Genomic DNA, 24630 nt, shown 5'->3' with positions numbered 1-24630 from the left:
GTCGTAGGCACACCGGTCGTGTCCGCGACGTCCACGACACCCTTCTCTAGATAAGTCCGATAACGGCATGCAACACAGAGTTCTAGCGAGCTCGTAACCACTCTAACCAAAACGAAGTAAATTCCCTTAATTTTCCTCTTGAATTACGATAGAGATGCGCTACGCGTGACGGTAATCTCTCTTTTTCTCTTACTACTATTTTCTCCTTGCTCCCGTTAAAGTTATCACGCTCCCGACTTAACAGTCGCATTTAATAAGAAAAAAAAAGAAAACATTTTAACGTGTGTCGTTGTGAAAAAAAATGGTTATTCTCTCTTATCGATGCGTACAATTAACGGCTCGCTTTTTTTCCGCACGCAGCTTGTCGTACGCGGCGGGCAGCAGCGGCAACAGCGAAGGAGGAGGGGCGAGGGCAGGAGGCCGAGAGTCGGGACTGTCGGGAGTCGGGGTTGCTCCTGCCGATTCATCGCCGGCGTCCGGAACCAACGGCGGCTGCGGCGTCGGTGCCTGTGGCTGTCGCGACGCCGGCGGTTCGATGCGCCGGAGTCAGAACGATCACACAGCGGGTGTTGACGAATATAGAGACTCCGCGGAACAACCGCCGCATCGCCGCCATCATCACCAACGCGTTCTCCTTCCCTCCACATCCATAGGGCAGCAGCAAACCGGCCGCAGAATGAGCCTGGAAACGTTACTGCAAGCGGCCTACTATGTCGAACAGGAAGAGAAGAAGCGGGAGCGCCTGGCGAGCACCTCGTCCTCCTCCTCCTCCTGCGATCAGCACTCGTTTGCGCCTGCGCCGACCCACTCCAATCATACTTATGCCTCCAGCGAGCCACGTGGTGAGTACCACGCGCTGCTTCTCCCGCGACCTTTTGCGCTTTTATGCGTTGTTACCCATCACAGATGCGATGGCATTACGTTCAGTTACTATCGTAAAAAGTGATTTTGTTTACAGCAGCTTTAAACGTTTATTGTCATGTCGTTGAATGACAGTTTCACGATAACATTTTTCAGACAGTCCGACATTTTCTTTTTCATAATTTAATTTCTTTAGCTATCATTTTAAATTGAAACACTGCTGTAATATCAGCAAACTTGAAAATTACAATTTTTTTTGTTATTCAAGTATGAATTCCGCTCTTAGAAATAAAAAGTATTTTGTATCAATGCGTACGTACGTGGCTGTCAATACGTGTGTAAATATCAAATCTGTGCGCGAGCAGATGCGGTTTCTTTAACTGCCTTACGCTTTTTTTTTTGCAGACGTAGATAACGAGTGCCGTACGCGTTTTTGCTGCGCCATTGCATTATCAAACGCGACAATTGCTTACACATGAATTTTTATGTACCGTGGCAATAGTGAGTAATTTGCCGATAACAATTACGTCCCCTTCTCGCGAGACGCAAAAATATCGATTGAGTCATTATGGGACGAGATTTAACGTGCTAAAATATACGAATGTGCAAAATGCACATTTGTTGTGTCTAAAGATATCATCTTTATCTTTCTCCGATGATAAGACGGAGAGGCTTTAAGAGTAACATAAACGAAATGCACTCGAGCGATGTTGTCCGATTAAAGTTATGTTTGCGCCAAGCATATATCAAGCATACTTTTTATCAAATCTGTGAATAAAAGTCACAATGTGGATGATAACGTTCTGCCCTTGCTTCTCTTTGATTAGATTAGATAGAGAAATCGACGATATCGATGCAAGAAATTGTATAACTGCGAAACTGCAATCTCTCGATAGAAATATCTATATAATAATCTTTTTTTCAAAAATAAAATTTTGACTTATAACTCCGGAGTTATAACAGATGAGTCATCTTTTTGAAACGACAAACTTTTCACGATACAAACAGATTCAAACGATTTTCGGTGAAAGATAATTTTGCTCCAAATTCAGTTACAATATAGTTTTATTGCGAGATATTTGGCGAGACATTGGCGTAGGCAGCCCTATTAAAGGAAATAATAGATACATCGCTTCTCTCTCTCTCTCTCTTTCTCTTTCTATGTCTTACACATATAAATCTGCTGTTTATAAAACAATAACCATGCGTTGACAATCACGTCTGTTTTGAGTGAGAAGCACTGGCACGCGCAGTTGCGTGCGATGACCACGCGTTCACCCGTCTCCAAATTAGGTATGATTTACCTCGTGGCAGTGCTTCTCAACCGTGACGAACATGGAGAGAAAGTAACGAAGACGAACCTAACGTCAGATGGTGTTCTTTGAAACGAGAGCCGGCCTACCTTGGCCTTGCATTGGCTCCGTTTCTGAAGGCGTTCCCTATCTTGTATTTTACTGTTTCAAAATGAAGACCTATGCCCGTATTCATAGTCAGACCTTGTACTTAAGGCTTCCTTAAATTTATCTTTAGATGTAGCCAATGAAATAATTCGTAGAGCATCTGAAGATAAATTTAAGGAAGCTTTAAATATAAGGCCCGATTATGAATACGGGCCATAGTATATCATTTTTGTGCAACTTGTGCTAACCGTTCGCAGATGTAGCCTATTGATCACTTATCGGTTGATCATACCACTCCTGTGCGTTCATGAACAAGGAACTTAATCGAATCCTTGTAGTTCCTCTGGTTACCATTAATTCTCTCAAGTTGACAAGCCACTACTCCTTTGACAAATCTGAGTTGAGAAAAGCTAGATGTACATGAAACACGATGGCAATTAAATCATCACTGGCTCTCTCTTCCTCTCCCCTTCATTTTGCCTTTTTTCTCTTTATCGCGGGAATCGTTAACTTTGCGATAACTTCAAGATTTCTTGAAAAATATACAAAACAATTTAAAAACAAGAAAAATGTTCTGTAATGATAATAGTATCGCAAGTACTATCATGCGTGTTGCCATTCCAATCGCATTACAAAACGTTAGTAAGTCGTTAGTAAGTCGAGCTTAATACGCGTCTCCTTCTCGAAAGCACCGAGGACGGTGGAATTTTCCCTTTCTCGTACTGTAGTTAGACACGCGCGAAAGTCCATTGTGGATAAAGGTGAGTATTTACAGGGGTTACGAGGGGAGACAAAGAAAATGAGATATATGTGAGAGGGGAGAGCAAGCTTTAGGTTGTCCGTTTGAGGGGAGAGGGCGGAAAAAGGAACAGCACGAAGAAGTGCAAAGGATTCGACTGACTCTTCGCCATGCGCTTCGCATCTTTTTGCTTGTGGCGGAATCTACATGCGCGCGTGTTCGAACCACTTGCATGCAGAGTGTGACCAAGTGGGAGAGGGAAGAGAGAGAGAGGGGGGGGGGGGGGCGGAGAAGTGCTGGAGGTATCCGACGAGGTCGAATCGTCACGGGAATGTAGGGAGGGAAAGGTAAAGCAGTAAAGCGGCGCAAAACTTGGGGCGGGAGAAGAGAGAACCGATGGTGACCGTAGAGGTGATGCGGCGATGCAATGGTGGAGGGTAGTGGTAGTAATGGCAATGGTGGTGGCAAACCTGGATATCGCGCGTGTTCGGTCGCTACACGAGGAAAAGAAGGAAAGGGGAGGGGGATCCGGTCACTGACTCTGAAACTACGGTGCGGTGGCCACTCGCGCTTCATTCATGAGCACGCCATCTACTCGTACACGCAGCTGATATGCAGCTCTCTCTCTTCTTCATCTGTGTTTTTTTAATCTTTCAATAATTTTATATAGACGTGCTGGGAGGAATTATTCGTCTATTAAAATTGATAAATAAAGTATAATGAACGAATTTTACAAACTATACATTTCTATTCTATGTATTGTAGGTATGCATGCAATTTGATTAGTAAGATTTTTTTCTTCTTCGAAATGAAAAAATTTCAAATGTCGCGCACGCAACTTTATTCTTAATGCGGATGGTTTAAACGCCGTAATTCGCTCTCTATCTTCACGCATCCGGTTATCCTGGTGCGCGTGCGTGATTATACCTGATGTAACAGGCAACGTGTGTTAAATGACCATTTAAGACCATCTATCGTGCACGCGGCTGAAGGATGCAGTTCCACTTTATAACGTCGTAATGCGACTGTCTTCCCCCATATTTTACGCCGGGCTATGCGAACACTGTCTATGAGAGAGAAATAATTTCTCTCTCATAGACAGTGTCTATTTCCGACGTCATCATATTTCCGTCCTCAGTTCGTTCCATTTATTTGTCTCTAATTAGAAATGTGCAATTATAAATCCTTCCACGGATTTCTCAAGTTTTAATTCTTTTACGCTCACATAATTCCAAAAATCGTTAAAATATTATTTAAATTTCTTGAAATTCGTTTTTTTTATCTAAACAGTGAAATTACAAATTCTATTATTTTACATGGGTACATTTACGAACGTATGCGCGTTTATGTAAGCGATTTCAATTTTTATGTTTTAAAATTGATTATTTGCAGTTTTGATTAGCAGAAACTTGAAGCTTTACAAATAATAATTATTATTCAGATTAGAAATAGATAAAAACTAGGACTAGAAATAGATTAGGATTAAATCGTGAATATAGATTTGGTTGAATTTAGTTTTTATACAGTTTTAGTCTGATTTAAATAAAAAAAAATCCAAGCTTTCAATTTATGAAAGCTAAAGATTAATTTATGCAATTATAGTTTGAAAGAAATACATTTATCTCGAAAGAATAACAATAAGAATAATTACTACACTGCATCGCGGTGTAGAGTAGATGTTAATAATAAAATTAATTATATTTCTCTCTACACAACTGGTATGGCCGGTATAACTGCAATTAAAGCAACTTAGAAACTTATCTTTTTAACAATGAATTTTTTGTCGTATATATGTATTTTGAGACAGTGAGTGATAGAAGGAAAGTATAGAAGTGCAGTCAGCAACGACCGGTGAACACGCGGATAAATTGGCTGCTGGAATACGCATGCGCGTCGTCCCCGGCTAAATCCCCACCTTACGCGACGGCCGCGTGGCGTCCTGATCAGTCTGCAACGTTGCCGGTTCTTTTGCGGTTGTAGAGCTGCTCCGGCAAGTTTGAGTATCTCCCCCACCTTTATGTTTGTTACACGCTTGTGCGGTCCCTACCACTTGATTCCAACTCCCACCCGTCACGTTGTCCGGACCTTTCTAGGGGGTTCTCCTCACCTACCCCCAGTCTAGCACGTGGAGACGCGCTTCTTTCAATTTTTCATGCCTTATCGACCTGTGGATTCACCAGTCGCCTGACGTGAAATGCTCTCGCGAAAATCTGGGATAGATAGGGAGACGAGATATAGATATGTACGTGCGAGATGATGCGCCCTCTACGCTTATGCGTGTAATCGCATTAATGTTCTTATCGTCGGAGAGGGGAAAAAATAACTTTCTACGCAGTAAAGAATAAACTTTGATTTAAAATTAACAGTCGTCTCTTTATCTTGCTTTGTTTCTTTATTGGGATTGAATAGTATAATAGATCTATATATTTATAGTTTTTATTTAATTTGCGAGCAATGTACGTCATACGTCTTTATAATTTTTATATTATTTTACATATTTATGAATAAAATATAACATGTAACGAATAAACGATTTCTATGTTTTCAGGTGCCAAATGCAAAAGAGAACGCACAGAGTCGGATGATCTCTTCTGCGAAGAAAAGATGCTGATCATCGATGGTGAGTATAGCTCTCGCATTGTTATTAATCGCTCAAAACTGCATCGACAAATTAAAAGCGATAAAGGAAATTAATTAATACAGTTTAGAACACATCGCGTAAAAAGTAACATAATGCGAAATGGAGCAGATTTATATGCATCAAATGTTTTTTGAAAAATAGTTTTAAGAAAATATGACAGAAAGTTATGGAGGCACGTGCCTGTGTAGATAAATTCGACACTGTGTATGTGTGTGGAGATCGCTGCAGTGCCCTAGATAGAACGTACGCGACGGGTTCGGAGTTATCTCGAGTGCCAACGTGTCACGTCGTCGCGGAACAAGTCCTTCGCGCGATAAGGACAGAGTGATCGCGCCGAGTGGTGACTGGAGGCAATTCTCGCAAAGACGGGGATGTCACTGTCGCGGAAGGGATAGGAGGGGAGTTGCCGTCGCCGCTGCCACCGCCACCGCCGCTGTCTGGCACGAGAAGGGAGGCACGAGGACGTCATCCTCGGGCTGGAGGCGGCGGCACGCAAGTTTAGATTTCAGTCGGTGCCCGCGACTCACGCGGTACGAGTTTTACTCGATCGCCGCGATCGACTGGTCGCGATCGCCGAACCCGGAACGGAGTTCCGGGAACAGCTGACTGACGTTCGTGGAGGTACAGTCGTATCGCGATCACGAGTTAGAACGATGATGTACGCGGCATGGGTTGCTAATTGCGATTCGTAGAGTCACGAGTGGCGTAAAGTGCGGAGATCGATGAGACCTATGTCTATTCTTCGCGAATCAACGTGATTCTTCTTCCGTAAATTGCAAATCGCTTGTCGAATTCCGTTTCGTTTGTAACGCGTATAAGAATGTATGAATGACGCAACGATCGACATGGGCGCAATTTTCACCAGGGAATTCGCGTTGATAGATGTTTTTTCGAGGATCGCCCCCGAGGAATGAGGTGGACGAGCAACGATGCGACCCTCGAAATCGCTCGAGCGGACTCGCTATTCCGCGTTTCAAAAGTTTGGATTTTTCCTAGCACGCCAACAGCTTTGTTAGCCCTCGTTGTTGTATCCTCCCTTCTCTGTTGCGGTCGTCGTCGTAATCATAACCGTCACCGTTACCACCGCGGTACCGCGACGTCAGACCTCTCTCCACGTCGTGCATTTCACATTTCCGTGACAGTTTCTCCACGCGACCTTCTCGTCCACATCTTGGACGGACTCGCTCGGTGCGGGACAGCGACAGCATTGCCGGTTGTCGCGAAATCAAACGATTTGGCGACGACGACGACATCGATGACGACATCGATGTTCGCGATAGCGACGGAGAGGCGGATATAGCACCCGGTCGATCGATTTTCCCTGGAGAGAGAGTGAAAGCTTAAAACGAGGAGCTGCTTAAACGGAAGTTTCGATCCGCGCGACTTACAAGGAAGATGGGAGTTCTCCTGCTGCCAGATGGTATTACGTCGCCGATAATGCAATCGCGTGCGAGTCTAAACACCGTCGTCGACGTCGTCGCCGAGACGAACAACAATGTGAGTGGGTTGACGGATGCGAATAATCCACCGCCGACACGAATTGTCGGTATCATCGATGTCGTCAACGGTGGTGAACCGCTGCGACACAGTAGCGATTGGACGCCACCCCCGCCCAAGAAAAAATGGATACGGCACTACCTGCTTGGTGAGGTCCCTTTTACATGCGTCCTGAAACGTCCTAGTCAAATGACGCGCGCATCTCTCTCCTTCATCCCTTCATATTTCGCTATAATAGTATATTTTTATAAAATTTCAATTAATTTATGCTTGGAATTTTCGAAACAAATCGAACGAATGTTAATTGTTTGAATTGTTGCAGCATGAAGGTTTATTCAAATAGGTCAAATCGTTCGACTTTATTATACGTGTAAAATGAAAATAATTCACACGGAAAAACAATTTGCTAAAATATTCCTTATTTAAGTATCCGAAAATAATTGTGTTGGATCATTAAAAGGAGACTCAAGTTGATGTGCAAAGCTGGAAAAAGTTTTGACGTTCTAGCAACTATCTTGAGCGTCCTACATAATTATTTTAGTAGTCCGACTATTTTCAGATCTGTATCAAACTAAATTTTTAGATACTTCAACAAAACCGTTTTTTCCATGTTACTTTCCGTTTGCAATAAGTACCATTTTTGCTGAATTTTTCTTAAAATATTGGAGCAGTCAAATCTTCGAATTAATCTAATAGGTGGATTGTTAGTTTTTTGCTGATGGAGACGCTGCAAGGAAGAAGTCGCTGTGACCATCTACATCGGAGCGACAATTTCGTCTTTCGCGTTGAAAGTTTCCGTAGTGAAAGAGTTAATAGACTAATTTAAGTTAATAGACAAATCGATTATGAATTTTTCACTTGAATATATAAATTTTTCAGAAATATCCGATTCTATCTAGAATATTTAACATATACTTTCACTATCAGCCTCTACTGTTCATTCTTTGTAACATTTTTCGTAACATAGTCGCAGGAAAATAATTTTGAAAATAAGATTTTGTGATACTAAAGCATCTACCGTTTCAAGGATGAAACGGGATCTTCCCACGAAATTAGATCTCACATCAAAGATTTATTCTGTTGATTTTGAATCGTTTCGCAAACAAGATTCAGTTAAATGATGCTCCACTGAAATTTTATCTTTCGCCGAGCGACTGATTTCCATCATGATTTTTCGTGTTCAATATTATAGCTTTTTAATTTATATGCACGACGCAAGTAAACTCTTTAATCGCTTGTCATATATCGTCTGTCACTTTTTTTTTTAAAGTGTTCCGACCTCGGGAAACTCGAAGCAAGCTGAATAAGACGCATTTACATTGAATTTTTTACACACGATATTAAATTATATTAATCTAATAATCTCTCGTTCATTTAAATCATATATGTATTTCCTTTTGAATTACTGAAAAATGTCATAAAATTTATATCTTCATTTACCTATTATGAATAGTAACATTCATTTTCTCAGACATTTTCTTAAATCGTATTTAGACGGAATAATTTTGTGCTGTTATTCGATGTGATAAAAAATATAGTGTAAAAACCTTTATGTGATAAAAATCTTTTAAAATATCGCAGAAGTAAGAAAAATAAATGGAATTTGTTTGTAAATTTAAATTTACATATGAAAACAACTCTTCTTTGAAAAATTAAGGCAAGTTAATTAGGTGAACAATTGTTACTTTTTGTAGCGGTGTTTGTAAATTACACGAACGTTTTTATCTCCTGTTCGCAATGCTTATAATTATCTTTGACATTCGTATTGGCAAAGTAAACAGCAAAGAGTATTGGCATGCATTTTCATACCGTTATAAATGAGATATTCCACACGAACTAGACGAAATCACGCATCGTTCGCGCGAATGGACGCGTGTCGACGATATATTTTCACGGATTGTGCGAATATTTCGGTCGAGGCTGGCAGTGAAACGTTCGTGCGGAAAACGTGGCAGAAAGTGTCTGCAACTATGTGGCAAACTGTCTTCAATTTTATTAAGACGGAAAGATAGAAGAGTGACTTCTTGGATTTTATTTCACAGGCAAATGTTGTACGTTACTATGCGCTCACGTTGAAAAGTTACATTGCTACTCGCGAGAATTGCGTCGAATCTTAAAGAAGACGATCCCTTTCAAGTAGAAGTAATGTGCTGTTGCGTGTTCCAAGCAAAGTGTCGTTTAGATAATTGCACCGATTTACCATTAATTTCTCTTAAAACAAATTTTTTTAAAGAAATTATGTAACGCTCAGAAACAATTCATATTTCTAACTTTTTCGGACTAGATTCACATCACAAATAGACTTGTAATATTTTCCTGAAAGCTTTTGCAAGTTTCAATCATTTAGAAGGATCGTACGAATAATCATCATATAGTTTGCTATCGACGGTTTCAATGTATCGTTTCGAAAACGACCACGACTTTGATTAACATCTGATTACTGTATTTTCCGCTTGTAGATCCGATTTCTCACATGATATGCCGTAAGATATGCCGTCGCATCTTTCCGTCGTTATTTCTTCGAATTGGCTGGTTTGATTTTTTACTCTCCTTCTCTAATTGTCGATACAGAATGCCGCATTCCGGATATGTATTATTTTCGCGATCCTCAATCTTAACTTCGAGTTAGTTTCTAACTCTCTCGGGAGTTTCGCTTGTTTTATCACTACTTTACAATGCATGCATTTTCTAAAAACGATGCGAATTCGCTAGCGTGATTTCGACGAGAATCGTCAAGGGCCATGAATTTGAAGTATGTCTGCGGATACAAGATATGGAAATCGGACTATTTATAGTTCGTAGAATATTTCCAAGTCAAATAGCGTCTATACCTCGCGACTATCAAGTTGAGCGTGTGAGAAATGAGATATGCAAAGCGTAGAAAATGCGAGGAATGTAAATATTATGTTATGCGTCAGTAGGCAATAACGACTACCGATTTTTAAGAAAAAAATCCCAAATTGGTGAAATAGAGGAAAAAGAAAGGAAAAAATTATTCACTTGAGCTCGATATTTATAGATGCAGCGTGCATCTATGCATGTGCCAACACTCACGAATAAAGCAAGATATTTTGTATAATGCCATTAAAACGGTCCTCTCCTTCATATATAATGTGGTAAACAAAATTTGTTTCTTAGTTATTATTTGTTGCTAAGTGCATGCTAAATGATAGCTACTGTATTTCTCTTGTCTCTGTATTCTCTTTCCCGTTTTTTCTTCTTTATCCTCCCTTTCAAGCGTAAACATGTTAATACCTAAAACATTACAAAAGATTCGATAATGAATACGTTAACATAATTGCTGACGAGCAAATTCTTAAACCATTCACTCGAATCGAACAAAATAAAGAACGCATATATAAAAAACAAGAAAATTAATTCGTTTAAATATTGCTCATTATGGAAAAAAAATGTAATTTCAAGAATGGTTGACATGAGAATATAAGAATGATGAGAAGTATTGAGATGCAATTCTATTTTATAATTCTTATAAAGTGCAAATATTTATACACATAATTTACAAAATTTTATACAGTAATGTTTCATTTAAACGATAACTAACGAAACTGATCACTTAAATGCACAGATTGCCCACAAACATGCGCAGATGATTACAAGTGCATGCGGATTTCTTTCCCGTTAAGTGGAAAGAAAGGGAGAATGGAGTGATTTTGTGAAGGACGTTATGACGCGGTCATTCTCACGAGGAAATCATGTTACGTCAGTGCAAATGACGTGCGTTCTCGAACGTTGCTCCCACAAATGGAACTTTTCTTGGCGAAATAAAAGTTTTGCCGATTGTCTAGAAATCATGATCCGTCGTGACTTGTGAATGCTTGATTTTGTCGCGATTGCTGATGGTTTTTAAAAAAATCTTATTTCTGATCCATTTCTACATCCACGAACACTGATTAACGGACTATTGATTAATGCATGTTAATTCAGAACGACTGATAATAATAATGTGATTAATATGATTGATAATATCCGCACAGTCTGATGTATGCAGAATCTACATCGTTCCTGTTATTTTACATGGCATATTTGTATTAACATAATATGTTGCAACCAAGTAATATAATGTAACTTTCGTCGCATACTGGAATTGCATACTGAGTTAAATATTGTAATAAAGGCATACACTCTGAGAAAAATGTACTAAATTTTAATAAATACTTATTTGAATAGCAACAACTAAACATTTACTTACAATAAATAATATATTTACTTAATAAAAAAATGATAGCTAAATCAAATTAATGGCTCTTGTACTAAATATAGGTATATATTATATATATATATATAATATATATATCTGTATGTAGTAAATACTTAGATGGTACTATTCAAAGATTTATTCACAGATATTACAGATTTATTAAAATTTAGTAAATTTTTTCCAGTGTATGTAACACTTGTGAAATTAACAAAATTTGAATTTTAAAATAGAATCATATTTAACAAATTTCGCGTACAGATTCGTCAGCATAACGTGACTTAATAGATTAATCGTAATCTGTGACACTTTTATGCAATTTTAACATTTTTAATTTAATAGAACAGGATCATTTTTTATCACGCTTAGTTCTTTTAAATATGCAGAGAAAATTTTCAAGTTGTCACTTAACAAATTTTTATCTTGTAAGATTCGAACGCATTCAGGAATGCGGTATCGTATGCACCTTCAAGAAATCAGAAACATAGGACATGGCGACGATAATAATACTTTTCAAGTAGCCCCATGCGGTTTTTTAACGCGCGATGCGGTGTTATCCTGTAACATACATTATACATTCCTCACGCCGAATAAACTACTGACGTTCGCGAAAAAAAATCCCGTTGAACCGATTGGCATATCATTTGAAAGGAAAATCACGCCTTGATTCTGCTCGCATATAAGCGAACGTGAAAATATGCCGGGTGCAAAATTTATTACTGTAAACTAGAGAACGAGTAGTCATTCGTTTTAAACTCGCTAATGTTTGAGCCGCGTTTTTATCTACAAGATTGATTGAATGTACATATGTAAGAGATGTTCCATAACTCGCGATATAAAAAATTATTATAGAGAGAGAGAAAAAAAATTTGTGTCAATTAAGATTCAAGGAATATATCCTTGATTTACAGTAATGCTTTATTGGACTGCCGCTCCAATACTATATGTTACTGCCGATATTTGTATGCAGAGTATGTATAATTTGTAATGATTAAATCTAATCTAAATTTGAATTTGTCTTTTAAGGGGATGCTGGAGTGACCAAATTATCACATACAGTCGTATAAAAATCTTCGAATTGACTGAACGGAATAAAAAATCCTTTTACAGGATTAAAGTAGACGCAAAATTAGGAGGTGGTGCAGTAGATTTTATACTAAAATTGAAAGAATGTTAAAAAATTGTTTAACTTTTTTTCGATTTTAGTACAAGGTTCACTGCACCACCTAATTTTGCGTCTACTTTAATCCTGTAAAAGGATTTTTTATTCCGTTCAGTCAATTCGAAGATTTTTATACGACTGTAATGTGATAATTTGGTCACTCCAGCATCCCCTTAAGAGGATTCTAAAGCGAAGCTCGAACTCTGAAGAAGTCACTAGATGTCGCTGTTTTTCCAGCGCACCGACTATATATTACCACACTGTTCCACATCAATATCTCACGCAGTGTTGCCACATCGAGGGATTTACCCCTAGATTCGGGGATTTCGAAGATTATCTGGGATCGGGGGATAGATTTAAGAAAATTTCGATTTTCTTCAATTTTCTAGGGATTTCATAGAAGGCAGTGATTCTTTTTAGAATTTTTACGTCGTCCGTCGGAAAAGAGAAAGCAAAGATCATGGCTGCGTTCCGAAATTCACTGTCAGTACTGAAAATCTATAGTATATGTTACACGCACTATAGATTTTCAGTAGATACTGGCAAGTTGGCAACATTGGCAGTGAATGCAATCCATGTGCAAAAAGTGCAAACAACGCGAATAGACTTTTTGATTAGTCAATTCAAAAAATTTTTTCTTCTGATTGGTCAATGAAACATTTGCAACGTTAGTGAATCGTACGGTGCAATTCGTATCTATATCAATCTGGGTAGGACATGTAAACATATGTCATGTACATGATATGTTTGTTGTTGTTGAGTTGAGACAAATGTACTTTGTTCTCTTTGATACACCGATAATCGTTTAAGAATATCCTTCATATCAAATATTTGCTATGTTTTACTTGGGTGCGCGAGAAAAAAAGTCGTCAAGTTTTGGAGATTGGGATTTTAATCTCATTTAGGGATAAAATATTGAGATTTTTAGTTTTCCCATGTGGCAACACTGATCTCATGCAACCTATGATACACGCAGGCTGCGGTCCACTTGACGCTACAAACGCTTCGAAGCATTCTTTGATTAGTCAATTCGTAAAATTCTTTGTTCTGATTGGCCGCTCAAACGTTTCGAAGCGTTTGTAGCGTCAAGTGGACCGCAGCCGCAGTCGCACGTTCGTGTCAATTTTCGTATAATAAATTCACGATAAAGCGTCTAGTGTAATTCTAAGAACTCGACGTTATTTGTTCGTGCAAACTTGTTCAAAATTTGTTCGTGTTTGTGGATCACTATTTTGTAAGTATAGATTGCAAAACTTTCGTATCAAGCAAATGTTGTTACGACTTGACAGTTTGAGACGCCATGTTACACTAAGAAATAGTAAAAAATATATCAATTTCGAAATTTTTGATCATTCTCGGTATAAACTCCACTTCACAAACACGTATTAATGCGTATATTTTAATCCTGGAGAAGGATTTTCGAATCTGTGAAAGAGAAAAAAAGTATTTGTTATACAAAAATTATATGATTTAGTCGGTAATACAGGCGGCTTTAGGATCCCCTTAACTGAAATATTAAAGTGTCAACAGATTCCAAGTTATAAATAAAAAAATAAAAGTTTCTTGCATTGTCTCGCAATGTTAGTTTAATAAATTATTCGGTAAGTATTCTTTGAAGATGTCTCGAGTGCGAATTGACGTAAATCGGTGCGTGCTGCGTTTTGTGGAAATTAACCACCCGCGGTTGATTTCTTCGCGTGTACGCAATGCCGTCGTTAGTTTCTCGGTGTCTTGTTGTCTTCTCTTACGGATATACGCACACGATGCACGTCTTTGAACGTTAGGAATAGATTTAGGAAGAGACGCGAGCTATGCGACGGAACGGTCGTTGCCAAGACGACTTGCACATGAATGAGTTAGCTGCATGTGCGTACACGTGCTGCGCTAATTTATCGTGCCGACGGTGGATACAGCGAAGCTTGAGGATGGAGAGAGAGGAAGCTGCTCTTCGTGCCGGTAGTGAGACGTTGCGGCCGTTCGCGAATTTTTATTAATCTTTCTTATCCAGGAAAACCGCCATTTTTCAGGAACATTCTTAATGGCGTGAAATTCTCACATAATTCTACACAATATTCTACAGGGATTACTTGCAAAATGTTTCTCTATTTAAGTGTTAAATAGTCTATTTAATAGTTAAATAGTTAAATTTGATATATTCTCACTTTGATACTTACAATAAATAATCATTAACCGATTTATGTCATAATGCAATTAAAAATCATTTATGTTAAACAATAATGAGAAAATATGATTATTTTAATTTCAAAACATGTTTTCATATAATAAATTTATCATTTATGTTAAACAATAATGAGAAAATATGATTATTTTAATTTCAAAACTGGTTTTCATATAATAAATTATATTTTACATATATATATATATATATATTTGATTGCTACTCAGTATATAATGTACGACATTTCTGATTGTATCTTTTTAGTAATTATACGTATAAATACTAAAAATGAAATAATATTATATATAAATTAAAACTCGATCAAGTGAATTATTGATATAATTTCCGATATATATATTCTGTGCAAGAAATAAATTGTCGGCGAAAGGATTGACTCGTTCAAAGCCATCGCCACTCCAGAAAATATCTGCTAATCTTAGGCGAAAGCGTGGCCATTCAAGCTCGAGCATAGAATAGAATGGCAAGCTAAGAGCTTTGTCGTCTGCATCTGTGGAATGTCAGGAATTGTAGTGACTCTTGTGAATGTGCCTATATTCAGAATGAAAGTTTTGGAATGATACGATAAAGTCGCTGCAATAAAATTTTGACTTCCACGGTATCGGAACGCTCCGAGAACTTTTCAAATGACGATGCGTATCCCTCGACTATTGATTTATCGTTAGAATAATATAATACATAAAGTTTGAATGTTCCTTTGTAATAAAATATCTTGATATTTTCTAAGCACATTTATACATCTGTATACATTTTTTATTTGAATTGAAGAACTCATTTCTAAATCGATTTAAGTTTGTAACTTTAAAAAAGTAAATATTACGAAATAATGAAAATCTTTTCTGAGCTTTCTAAGATTAATAATCTTTTGTTGTAAAATTTATTTCTTGAAAATATGAACTTAAACTCTTTAATGTCTTAAAAGTAAAACCATTCTAATGATGTTGCAGAAGAAGAACCATTGGAGAACAACAGAATGAATCTTTCGACTCATTTCCGAGGTACTTCTATGGTCTCCAACACACGAGTCACGCCATCGTCAACCGGATCAACCTCTGTTCAGCTGACTGCGCTCCATTCCATGTCTCATCATCCTCATCCTCATTCACAACAGCCACAGCAGCAGCAGCAGCAACAGCAGCCGCAACAGCAACAACACCACCAGCAACAGCAACAGCATCATCAGCAGCATCACCATCATAGCGATCATCATAACACACATAATCATTACATGGAGAATCAAAATCCGAATCAATCTCAGCAAAATGTAGGCAACCTCGTTATTGATGAAACGAACCACGACAATAAGAAAAACCGAACTGGGGGGTAAGCTTACCTATAAATTTTTATATTTTTCTTTATGTATGTAAATATAGGCAACCTCGTTATTTTCGCATCCTCTTCTAGAAATATCGTAAATCTAGATTAATTATTTTCCGTTACAACATTTAGCGATAATGATTTTGTGACAACAATTTTATTTTTAACCCATTAAGGACCAAGACAAATTTTTTTTCTCAAAATTTGAAATCCTTTTAATGTCAAGCTACTATGCCCTTAAGGAGTCTTTTGGTAGAGATTTCGCATCCCAAAGTTGACCTATTTTTTTTGGTCGAAAAATCGACTAGCCGATCCTTAATGGGTTACCTGTATCACGAACTAATCCCGAATTTCCAAATTAAATGTGAGAATTAAACAAATTAAGAATTGAGAATTGGACCAAGGATCAAGCTAGGAAAAGGCTTTATAATCTACTTGTTTCTTGCATCATATCTTATCAATACCGCTACATTCGAATTCATAGAATTCTAAAATAGATTCTACAATATCTGTCCGTGATGGACACATACTTACGCGGCGACACCGACACATTCCATTGCGAGTCGATACGTCAGCCTGTTGCTTCGCGCGTTCTCGCCTCATCTTCTCTCCTCTCCGCTCCTCTCTGTGCACGAGCGACGCCGTCGCCGACGTTACAGGCGGCTATACCTATTTACGCCGTGCACGTGTCCAGGGTGAATGGCACGTGCACGATGCGTCGCTCGGCGCGTTTGCATTGCACGACGGTAACGCGTGGCGTTACGCGATTGCGTTGCATACTACGGAAAGAATGAAATTTTGCTCAAGTATCTAAAAATTTAGCTAGATACAATCTGAAAATAATTTTGTTGAACCATTAAAATAATACGTAGAAATCTTAAGTTTTGACATTCTAACAACCAGTTTGAGCATCTTATTTTGATAGTCCAATAAAATAATTTTCAGATCTGTATCTGGCTAAATTTTTAGATACTTTATCAAAACCTTTCCGCGTAGAACAGTAGATATTATATCCGCAAAATTGCTATCCCAAATTCATAAATTTAAGATTCAGAAGGAGATAGAGAAATAATTTTTTTATTTATTCCTATTTGTGTATTGTTTTATAATTTATATTTTCTTATTATAGAACATGTGTAATTCGATCTGGTACTAGGGAAGTACACAATAAGCTGGAAAAGAATCGGAGGGCGCATCTAAAGGAGTGTTTTGAACTTCTAAAGAGGCAGCTACCATCGCAAGACGAAAAAAAGTCTTCGAATCTCTCTATTCTCCATGCAGCGAACAAATACATACAGGCAAGTTTTAGCCCGTTATGTAAAATACATGATTTATAGCGTATTCCATTTTTCCATTCTATTTTGTCGTTGTCGCAAGACATTGCACGATAAGCCACGATCCTCGAGCAATCACCAACGCCAGACAACATGAAGAAAAGATATTCGGAAGCTGCGTCTTCCCACCAGTTCCACCACATTTTCACATTCGTAATGTCTCGTGAAAATCTCCTTATCTTGCTCTGTTTCTTTAATCTTTCCCCTCGCAGGGATTCGCGTCCCCACCTCTGTACCGTAGATCCCTGCCGATCGCTCCTTCCCTTCTCTCGCGTATATCGCACCATCTCTGTGCGCATTACATTTTTTTACGAGACGGATTACCTATATCGACTCCACGTGACCGCACGGCCATCGATGTCACGCCGCACGGCACGTACATACATACAGCGCGCGCTACTCTCCAGACTTTTATCGTCCAATGTCGTCGCTGTCGACTATTACGCACGATGCAACTCGTTAGGACATCGAAAGCGGCAGAGACATCAACACTAAAGCTGTCTAAACATAAATCTTGTGTCGAAAACACAAAGTTTGATCCGTCATCTTATTGATTGATGGTACAATCGGGAATAAGAAGCTAATTCCACGTGAAAGAAAATGTAGAAACATCTCTTTTTAACGAATAATTATTAATGAATAATTATTTGAATGCTCTTGAAAATATTTCAAATATTCTGAATTTTTTCAATAAATAATTTTAATAGTTTAATAAATATGTTACTGTGATATACATATATATCGAGGAGAGCAAAAGAAGATTACGTTTGTTACGTAAGAGGCAATATTTAAAAGAGAAAGATTTTAATAATGAAAAATGTTTCTTATGCGCCGTAGGCACTGCGAAAAAGAGAACGAGATTATGAACATGAGATGGAGAGACTCGCGAGAGAAAAAATTGCGGCTCAACAGAGATTAGTTGCATTGAAAAAAGAACTCAATGCAACTTGGGATCATATCGACATCAATTCTCTTTTGCTGGAACAGAATCCTGGGACGGATGTGACAGCCGCCAAAAATGGTGAGATATATTTGTAATATTAAAAAAATTAATAAATTTCATCATATTAAAGAGATTGTTTTTTAGCTCATAATGAAAGAATTTTTTAGGTAAAGCTCCTTTATTTTGCAAGCAGATTTATTTCATTCTTTTTTAGCTGCAGCTTAAAAGCTATTAAATAAAAAAAATGTATGGAAATTTTGTTTTGGAAAAAATTCCATAAACTTTATTTATGATATTTTGTGTGCTATTTTCTTTTGAATTTTTATTTTTGATTATTTATTTATTCTCGTTTGAGAAGAAAATTTCTCTGTATCTTCTATATCTTTTTTTATTTTATGACAGAAAGTTCATTTTTCTTACCAACATTCTTTATCTAATAAAAACCTTTTTAACAAGTTTCAGAAAATACGGAGGTTGACGTTACTGGATTATCACGGGGTGGCACAAGGTATAGCAGCACGAGCAGTCTAAACAGTGTGACAACGGCCAGTTCCCCGCAAGCATTACAGTCCACTAGCACGACTTCCAATATTCATAATCAAGCCTCAACCGCGGGTGTCGTTTGCCAAACGCAGGATCTGAATCTTGTACGAAGCTCCAGAGAGAGTCCACCTGCAAGTTCGATTGCTGGAACGGCACCCGCACCCAACATTTCTACTCCAGCGCAAGTATGTTCTACTCTAAATGAAATGATGAAGTTATTTTTGCATCATATCCAAGGCGAGATCATAAATATTGTGATTTTGCAACAATTGGTGCTAGAGCAAGTTACCACGCATTTGCAGAGCCGCTTACAGACCGTTACTGGAAACGGCTTTGAAAATGCGTGACATGTCTTTATATCATATTGTGTTTATCATGTAAATTTGGTATTGGTACTTGTGGTGACACCATCCATGCTCATCGAAGCAAGTTTGTCCCTTCGTGTTTATTCAGCTCTTTATTTGGTCTGGATTCGTCGAACGCGTGTATATGAAAATTCATATAGCGCACATCAAATTTAAATTTGCTAAAACGTATGTAAATGTATCTATAGATTTATCAGATTAAAATGATTAAAGATTGGCATTTAGAAGGCTAGATGGGATTGGCATTTTTATTTCAGGAGAAGGTCGCTACGTCATCTACCACCGGTATAGTCCAGCAGCCGCATCAACTGCATCTGCCGATCAGTGCTCAGATGTTGAACACGAGTCAGGGTCTTGCGACCATCGTGCCAGCCCTGCAACATATCGGGCCAGGACTAAGGGTAATACCGGGTGATACGCGGCAGCTCTTAGTCACCCACACCACTGGCAACAATGAATCCAGGCCTCTGACATTGGCGGTGCAGAACTCTTCGGATCAATCCCGGCCACCGCTGATTGCTGTGCAATCAAACGCTGGAAACGAGCCAAGACCCGTAGCGCTGGTCGTTCACTCATCCACCGCCAACGACAACAGAGTGACATTTGTGCACTCTAATCTGTCCAACAACGACAGGCCCCTAGCCCTGGCCGTACAATCGTCTGCGAATGACGTTAGACCCGTCACTTTCGTGCACTCGGGGAACGAGGGTCGATCGTTGGTCCTTGCCACACATTCGCCCGCGTTGAATGTGTCGAGTGAGTATATGCTTTTATGGGTAGATTTAATATAAATCTGATCTCGTAAGATCCACGCGCACGATACTTTTTTCGGATTTTTCTACGACTCGAAGATTTTATAGGATGATGTTTATTTTCTAATTTCCATGCATAGAGAAGATATAAGCAAGCTCTTAGATTTTTTAAATAAAAGTATTTCTTCGCGTTGTAGACGCCCAGACGAGAATAAGAACGGGAGATGCGCAGAACACGCATAAGATGGTCGGTGGCGTAACGCTCGTTGGCGGTAATGGCTCGGAATTGGCAAGACTTCCCGGTGGCGCGGAATTGAATATACTTCCGGCAAATGGTGTGTATAACAACCTATATTTTAGTTCATGGCTATTCGGAATGTTCATTGCTACGAGATGCCCCATACTACGATACGGTGCGGTAAAAAAAGCTTGATACATTCATTATTTTGTGATTGCAGGATTAACTTTAAGTCATGGAGTGTCACTTCAAACTGCTGCGGGTAAACCAACCTCGACAATGATGCAGAACTCTCCATCCACAGAGAGTATAGCTCATATCGTCGGCCAGCACACGCCACTCTCCGGTCTAACTCCGATTGTCACGCCGATGACTGTCGTCTCTCAAGGTAATCAGGTGACCGCTCACATCTTAGCACCATCGAGTCTCGCGGGGAAGATGATCACTACTCCCATTCTCAAGTCCGTGGGACAAATGCCGCTTGTAAACGCTCAGTATCTTAACACCACGACTTTAGTGAAACCTGTCGTCGTGGTGAGCTCACCGTCAACGTCGACAGCACCCTCAACAACGGCGGCGACAGCTTCCAATACACAACCTTCTTCGACCTCGAATTCGACTGTCTGACAGAATCAAGGAAAGGCAAAATTAATCTGATTGCGCTGGAATATCAAAATACGGTTTGCTGGTGTTTCGAGTAAATCTCTACTCTATACATTTATCTAAAATAAATCTATCTTTTGTTATTTGTTGGAATCGCTTAGATATGTTAGTGATAAATTAGCGAGAATGTGAGCGATTTAAATTCGAAATATTTTACGACAGGCAGTAAATATCGTGGAAGAATCTGACGCGAGATAAATTTTTGTCTATTGTTCTTTTTCTAACATCAAAGTGGTCTTGCATTTTAAAACATCATTTGTGTCTCATAAAGATTGACATTCGAGATATGAGCCCTTCCGAAGAATAAATCGACTGAGAAAGTGTGAAAAAAGTCCTTGCTCAACACATATATTGTACACGGTACCTTGATTTTATTAAGAGAAGATAATTTATTGTGTGTGCATAAATTAAATATAAAGTTCTAACAAATTAATTTACAATTGTAGCCCGAGTGTCAAGAATGAGAAAGCTTTCATGTTAATATGTTGACAAATTAAGACTTTTAAAACTTTTAAGGTTATACCGACTATATATACCATATGCTATTCAGATCATTGTTTTGTCATATTCTCGATTGGGAATTCTTTCGTTATGCTTACTTTGACAATGACTTTTTTTTTTTAAGTGTTTTATGTTACTTCAGATATTCTAGATATTTTTTCTATAAACGAAACAAGAAAAAACCTTTGACTTGCAATAAAACAAATTTTACTTTTTGCATAACTTTTAAATTGCTTGACTGTGTTTTGTGAGATCTATAAATTGACAAGTTTCATTATATCTTATTGCAATTGAACAAGTATCACAAGAAAAATGATAACAGTACTCTTAGTATTAAATATTAAGAGAAAAGCTCTGGAATGTTTTGGTTAAAAAATTATTTAATTATTTAGCGAGCGGAAGTTGAAAAATTATAATGAGTTTTTATATCTTAAAATGTATAAAACGGCTGTGGAGAACGGATGAACTCTATATAGAGGTCTGTCTGTTTAATTTTGACAATTGAATCGCAAGATGTATTAAATCTTGTTAAATCGATAAGAGCGAATAAAAGCGAGTTATTTAGAAACTGGCAACAGATTATATAGGTTTGTAATAATACATGTTAAGTATTTATTCCTCTGTATTTATTATATGTTTATATGCGTATTATACAAATCGCTATCGCGCTTTTCACGAACGCATAATTGCAACGCGCTACGAACATATTAATTTCTTCATGCTCAGATTTCGTCACATGGAAGGATTTAGAAACGTATATTTTAAGTCGCCATCATCATTGTAATCTGTCTCGTGAATACGTGTGCATTGTAACGTTTCATGCTTTTATACATTACATTCATTTCGGTAACGCAATTCTTGCATAACAACCGAAAATGGCTCGAGTAGAATAGAAGGGAACGATAATGCTCACAACTGTTTGGGAAGCTAGAACGATTGCACGCATTTATCAAACTATTGCACTATTTTTCATTATTTTCTATATGTATGAGAATTGTCCGATAAATAAGGTATAAATCGAAATTACATCAAACTTTACGGTGATTGTGTGGAAAAATAAAAATTTTTATGCAGCTCTTATTGCATTTTTTATTTTTTGAAATAATAAATTTCGATATTGGTAAGGGATGATGTAATTCTATGAAAGTAATAGATTCATAATCTCAAATTCGATTGTAATGTCTCAATTTTGTACGAGGTTTATTGGAAAGTTGAAAGTTGAAAATTGAAGAAGTTATAAGATGAAAGATAAACTGTTTATGGAATAAGAAATCCATATTTCACTTTTAACATAATTTTAACCTTATTTATCGAAAAATCCCTTGTACGTTCGTTCGCTCCTGTAAAATCATACTATACGCTTTTGTTTGGTATTCCAGTGATGAGATCGTCAATAGTGATTGCTGGAACAGTGAACTCGTTTGAGATACATATTTATCATGTAAAATCACTACGTAACAATTGATATTCTCATTGCGCATGACGTTTATACAACGAAATATCTTTCCGACGTAACTCAACGTGTAATATGTTTTCTGCTTTTTCGCACGTTATAATTGTTGACGATCTTTCTCTCTTTCGGATACCAGAACCTTTGTGCATATTGTTAGTACTACTATCCTTTACATATCTGCGTACCAGCTTGTTTCGTATCCTTTAAATTATTTAATCGTGAGTAGTATGATTAGTTATTCGAGTTAAGATGTAAATGCGTGCCTTAAAGGGCTACGAAATCACATAAACGTATTCTGTTTAACATTTTGTTCAACATTTAAGGCAGACAGATACTTTGCTAACTCGATAGAAATTCGATACCTATAAGAAAAGTTCTTCATACTGTAGATTATACAATTTGTTTATGTTACTCAATTTACTGTATAGACTTTCTTTTTTTCAAATCTTAAGTCGTTATACTCTATAAGTACACGAATCTCCTAAATTTTCATTTAATCTCGATGCCACTGGCGTCTCAATGGAAAGGAGAAGTTAATCAGTTAAATTAATATGTTTGATAAAATTACTTGTCCATCGTCGTATTACGCGCTTCTTAGTGTTCGGGACGTAACGAGAAAATTCAATTTGCAATAAAGACGACGAGAAACCGAACGAAAACCCGGTTCCGAGGTACTAGTCAAAAATAAAGTTTTGTTGAATTATTTTCAACGCAAACGCTTTCATTCGACGAAACCTCAAATCGTGCAATGAATGCAAATGATTATACCATATGTCCTGTGACACACATACACACGCAAGAAATACAAAGCTGTGAGCGGGACTAGAATAAAGAAAAGTAGAAAAAAAAAGAATTGTCACTGATTGTGAAATATCGCTTCTACGATATTTTGCAATCAGCTGTTTAGCCGCGACTGAGACCCTTATCGGTAACTATTTAAGCGATGTAATAGCCTCATGTAAATAATAATTTCGTTAGAGCGAAGATAACCAAACGGGTCGAGACGGAAGATTTACAACGGATGGAAACTAAAGATAATATAGCACTGAGCACTCAAGCTAAATGAATAATGTGAACAATGTGATATAAATGATAAATAAAAAATTAATTAGCACAGTAGCGTTTAAGGAGAAAAAAATCAACTATTAAATCATATACAGTGTAGATAGATGCTGGTAACTATCATTTACTAATATCTTAAAAAAAAAGAGAGAGAAGGTCAAAAATTGAATTGTACATAGAAAATATGAAGAAGAGAGAGAGAACGGGAAAGGGATTGTAAGGTAGTGTATAAATATTGAATTTACTAAGGAAAAAAGGGAAAAGGAGAGGAGGGAAGAAAAGAAAGAACATGTGATGGACTGTGCCGGATGAAACACTTGTCATATTGGTAGTAAAGATCGCCGACACCGCGAGTATCCTATAAATAACAGAATCTACAAACTGTATTAGAGCGGCAACGTATTAGAATGGCGGAATAAGTGTGCGTGAGACTGCGTGTTGGAAGTACGCATGTGAGAGAAATGTGTAGTAAAAACGTTATTATTGTTGTAGTCTATATCGAATTTTGTTATATGCCTCGACTAGCATGCAAAACGCATGATGCGTCTTACGACGTGGTTTGTTGTGCATAAAGAAGGAGTAAGATGAAGCATAAATGAATGTTATGCATGTGTGTGAGCGAAAAAGAGAGTAACAAAGAAAAGAACGTAAAATGGTAAAGCGTCACCGAAGAGACTCGATCCCTGTGTACACGCGACAGTTTTTGTTAAAAGAAGGAAAGTGTGCGATGAAATTCAGAGTACAGT

The 24630-nt window shown here is 37.8% G+C and overlaps 1 protein-coding gene across 1 annotated transcript in view; it reads left to right on the top strand.

Annotated features, from left to right (window-relative positions):
* The window catches only part of LOC108723088 (uncharacterized), a 29923-nt gene extending 8389 nt beyond the window's left edge, over positions 1-21534 (top strand). Inside the window, 11 exon segments of the mRNA XM_018448578.1 lie at positions 361-450; positions 489-842; positions 5549-5620; positions 7059-7286; positions 15661-16036; positions 17160-17328; positions 18202-18385; positions 18764-19035; positions 19473-19971; positions 20165-20302; positions 20426-21534. Coding sequence (XP_018304080.1) covers positions 361-450; positions 489-842; positions 5549-5620; positions 7059-7286; positions 15661-16036; positions 17160-17328; positions 18202-18385; positions 18764-19035; positions 19473-19971; positions 20165-20302; positions 20426-20832 — 2789 coding nt within the window. The 3' untranslated portion in view covers positions 20833-21534.
* Positions 21535-24630: the final 3096 nt, after the last annotated feature.

This window comes from Mycetomoellerius zeteki, unplaced genomic scaffold (genome assembly GCF_001594055.1).
Source record: "Mycetomoellerius zeteki isolate Tzet28-1 unplaced genomic scaffold, Tzet1.0 scaffold223, whole genome shotgun sequence".
Classification (NCBI taxonomy): domain Eukaryota; kingdom Metazoa; phylum Arthropoda; class Insecta; order Hymenoptera; family Formicidae; genus Mycetomoellerius; species Mycetomoellerius zeteki.
This window is presented reverse-complemented; position numbering and strand designations above follow the sequence as displayed.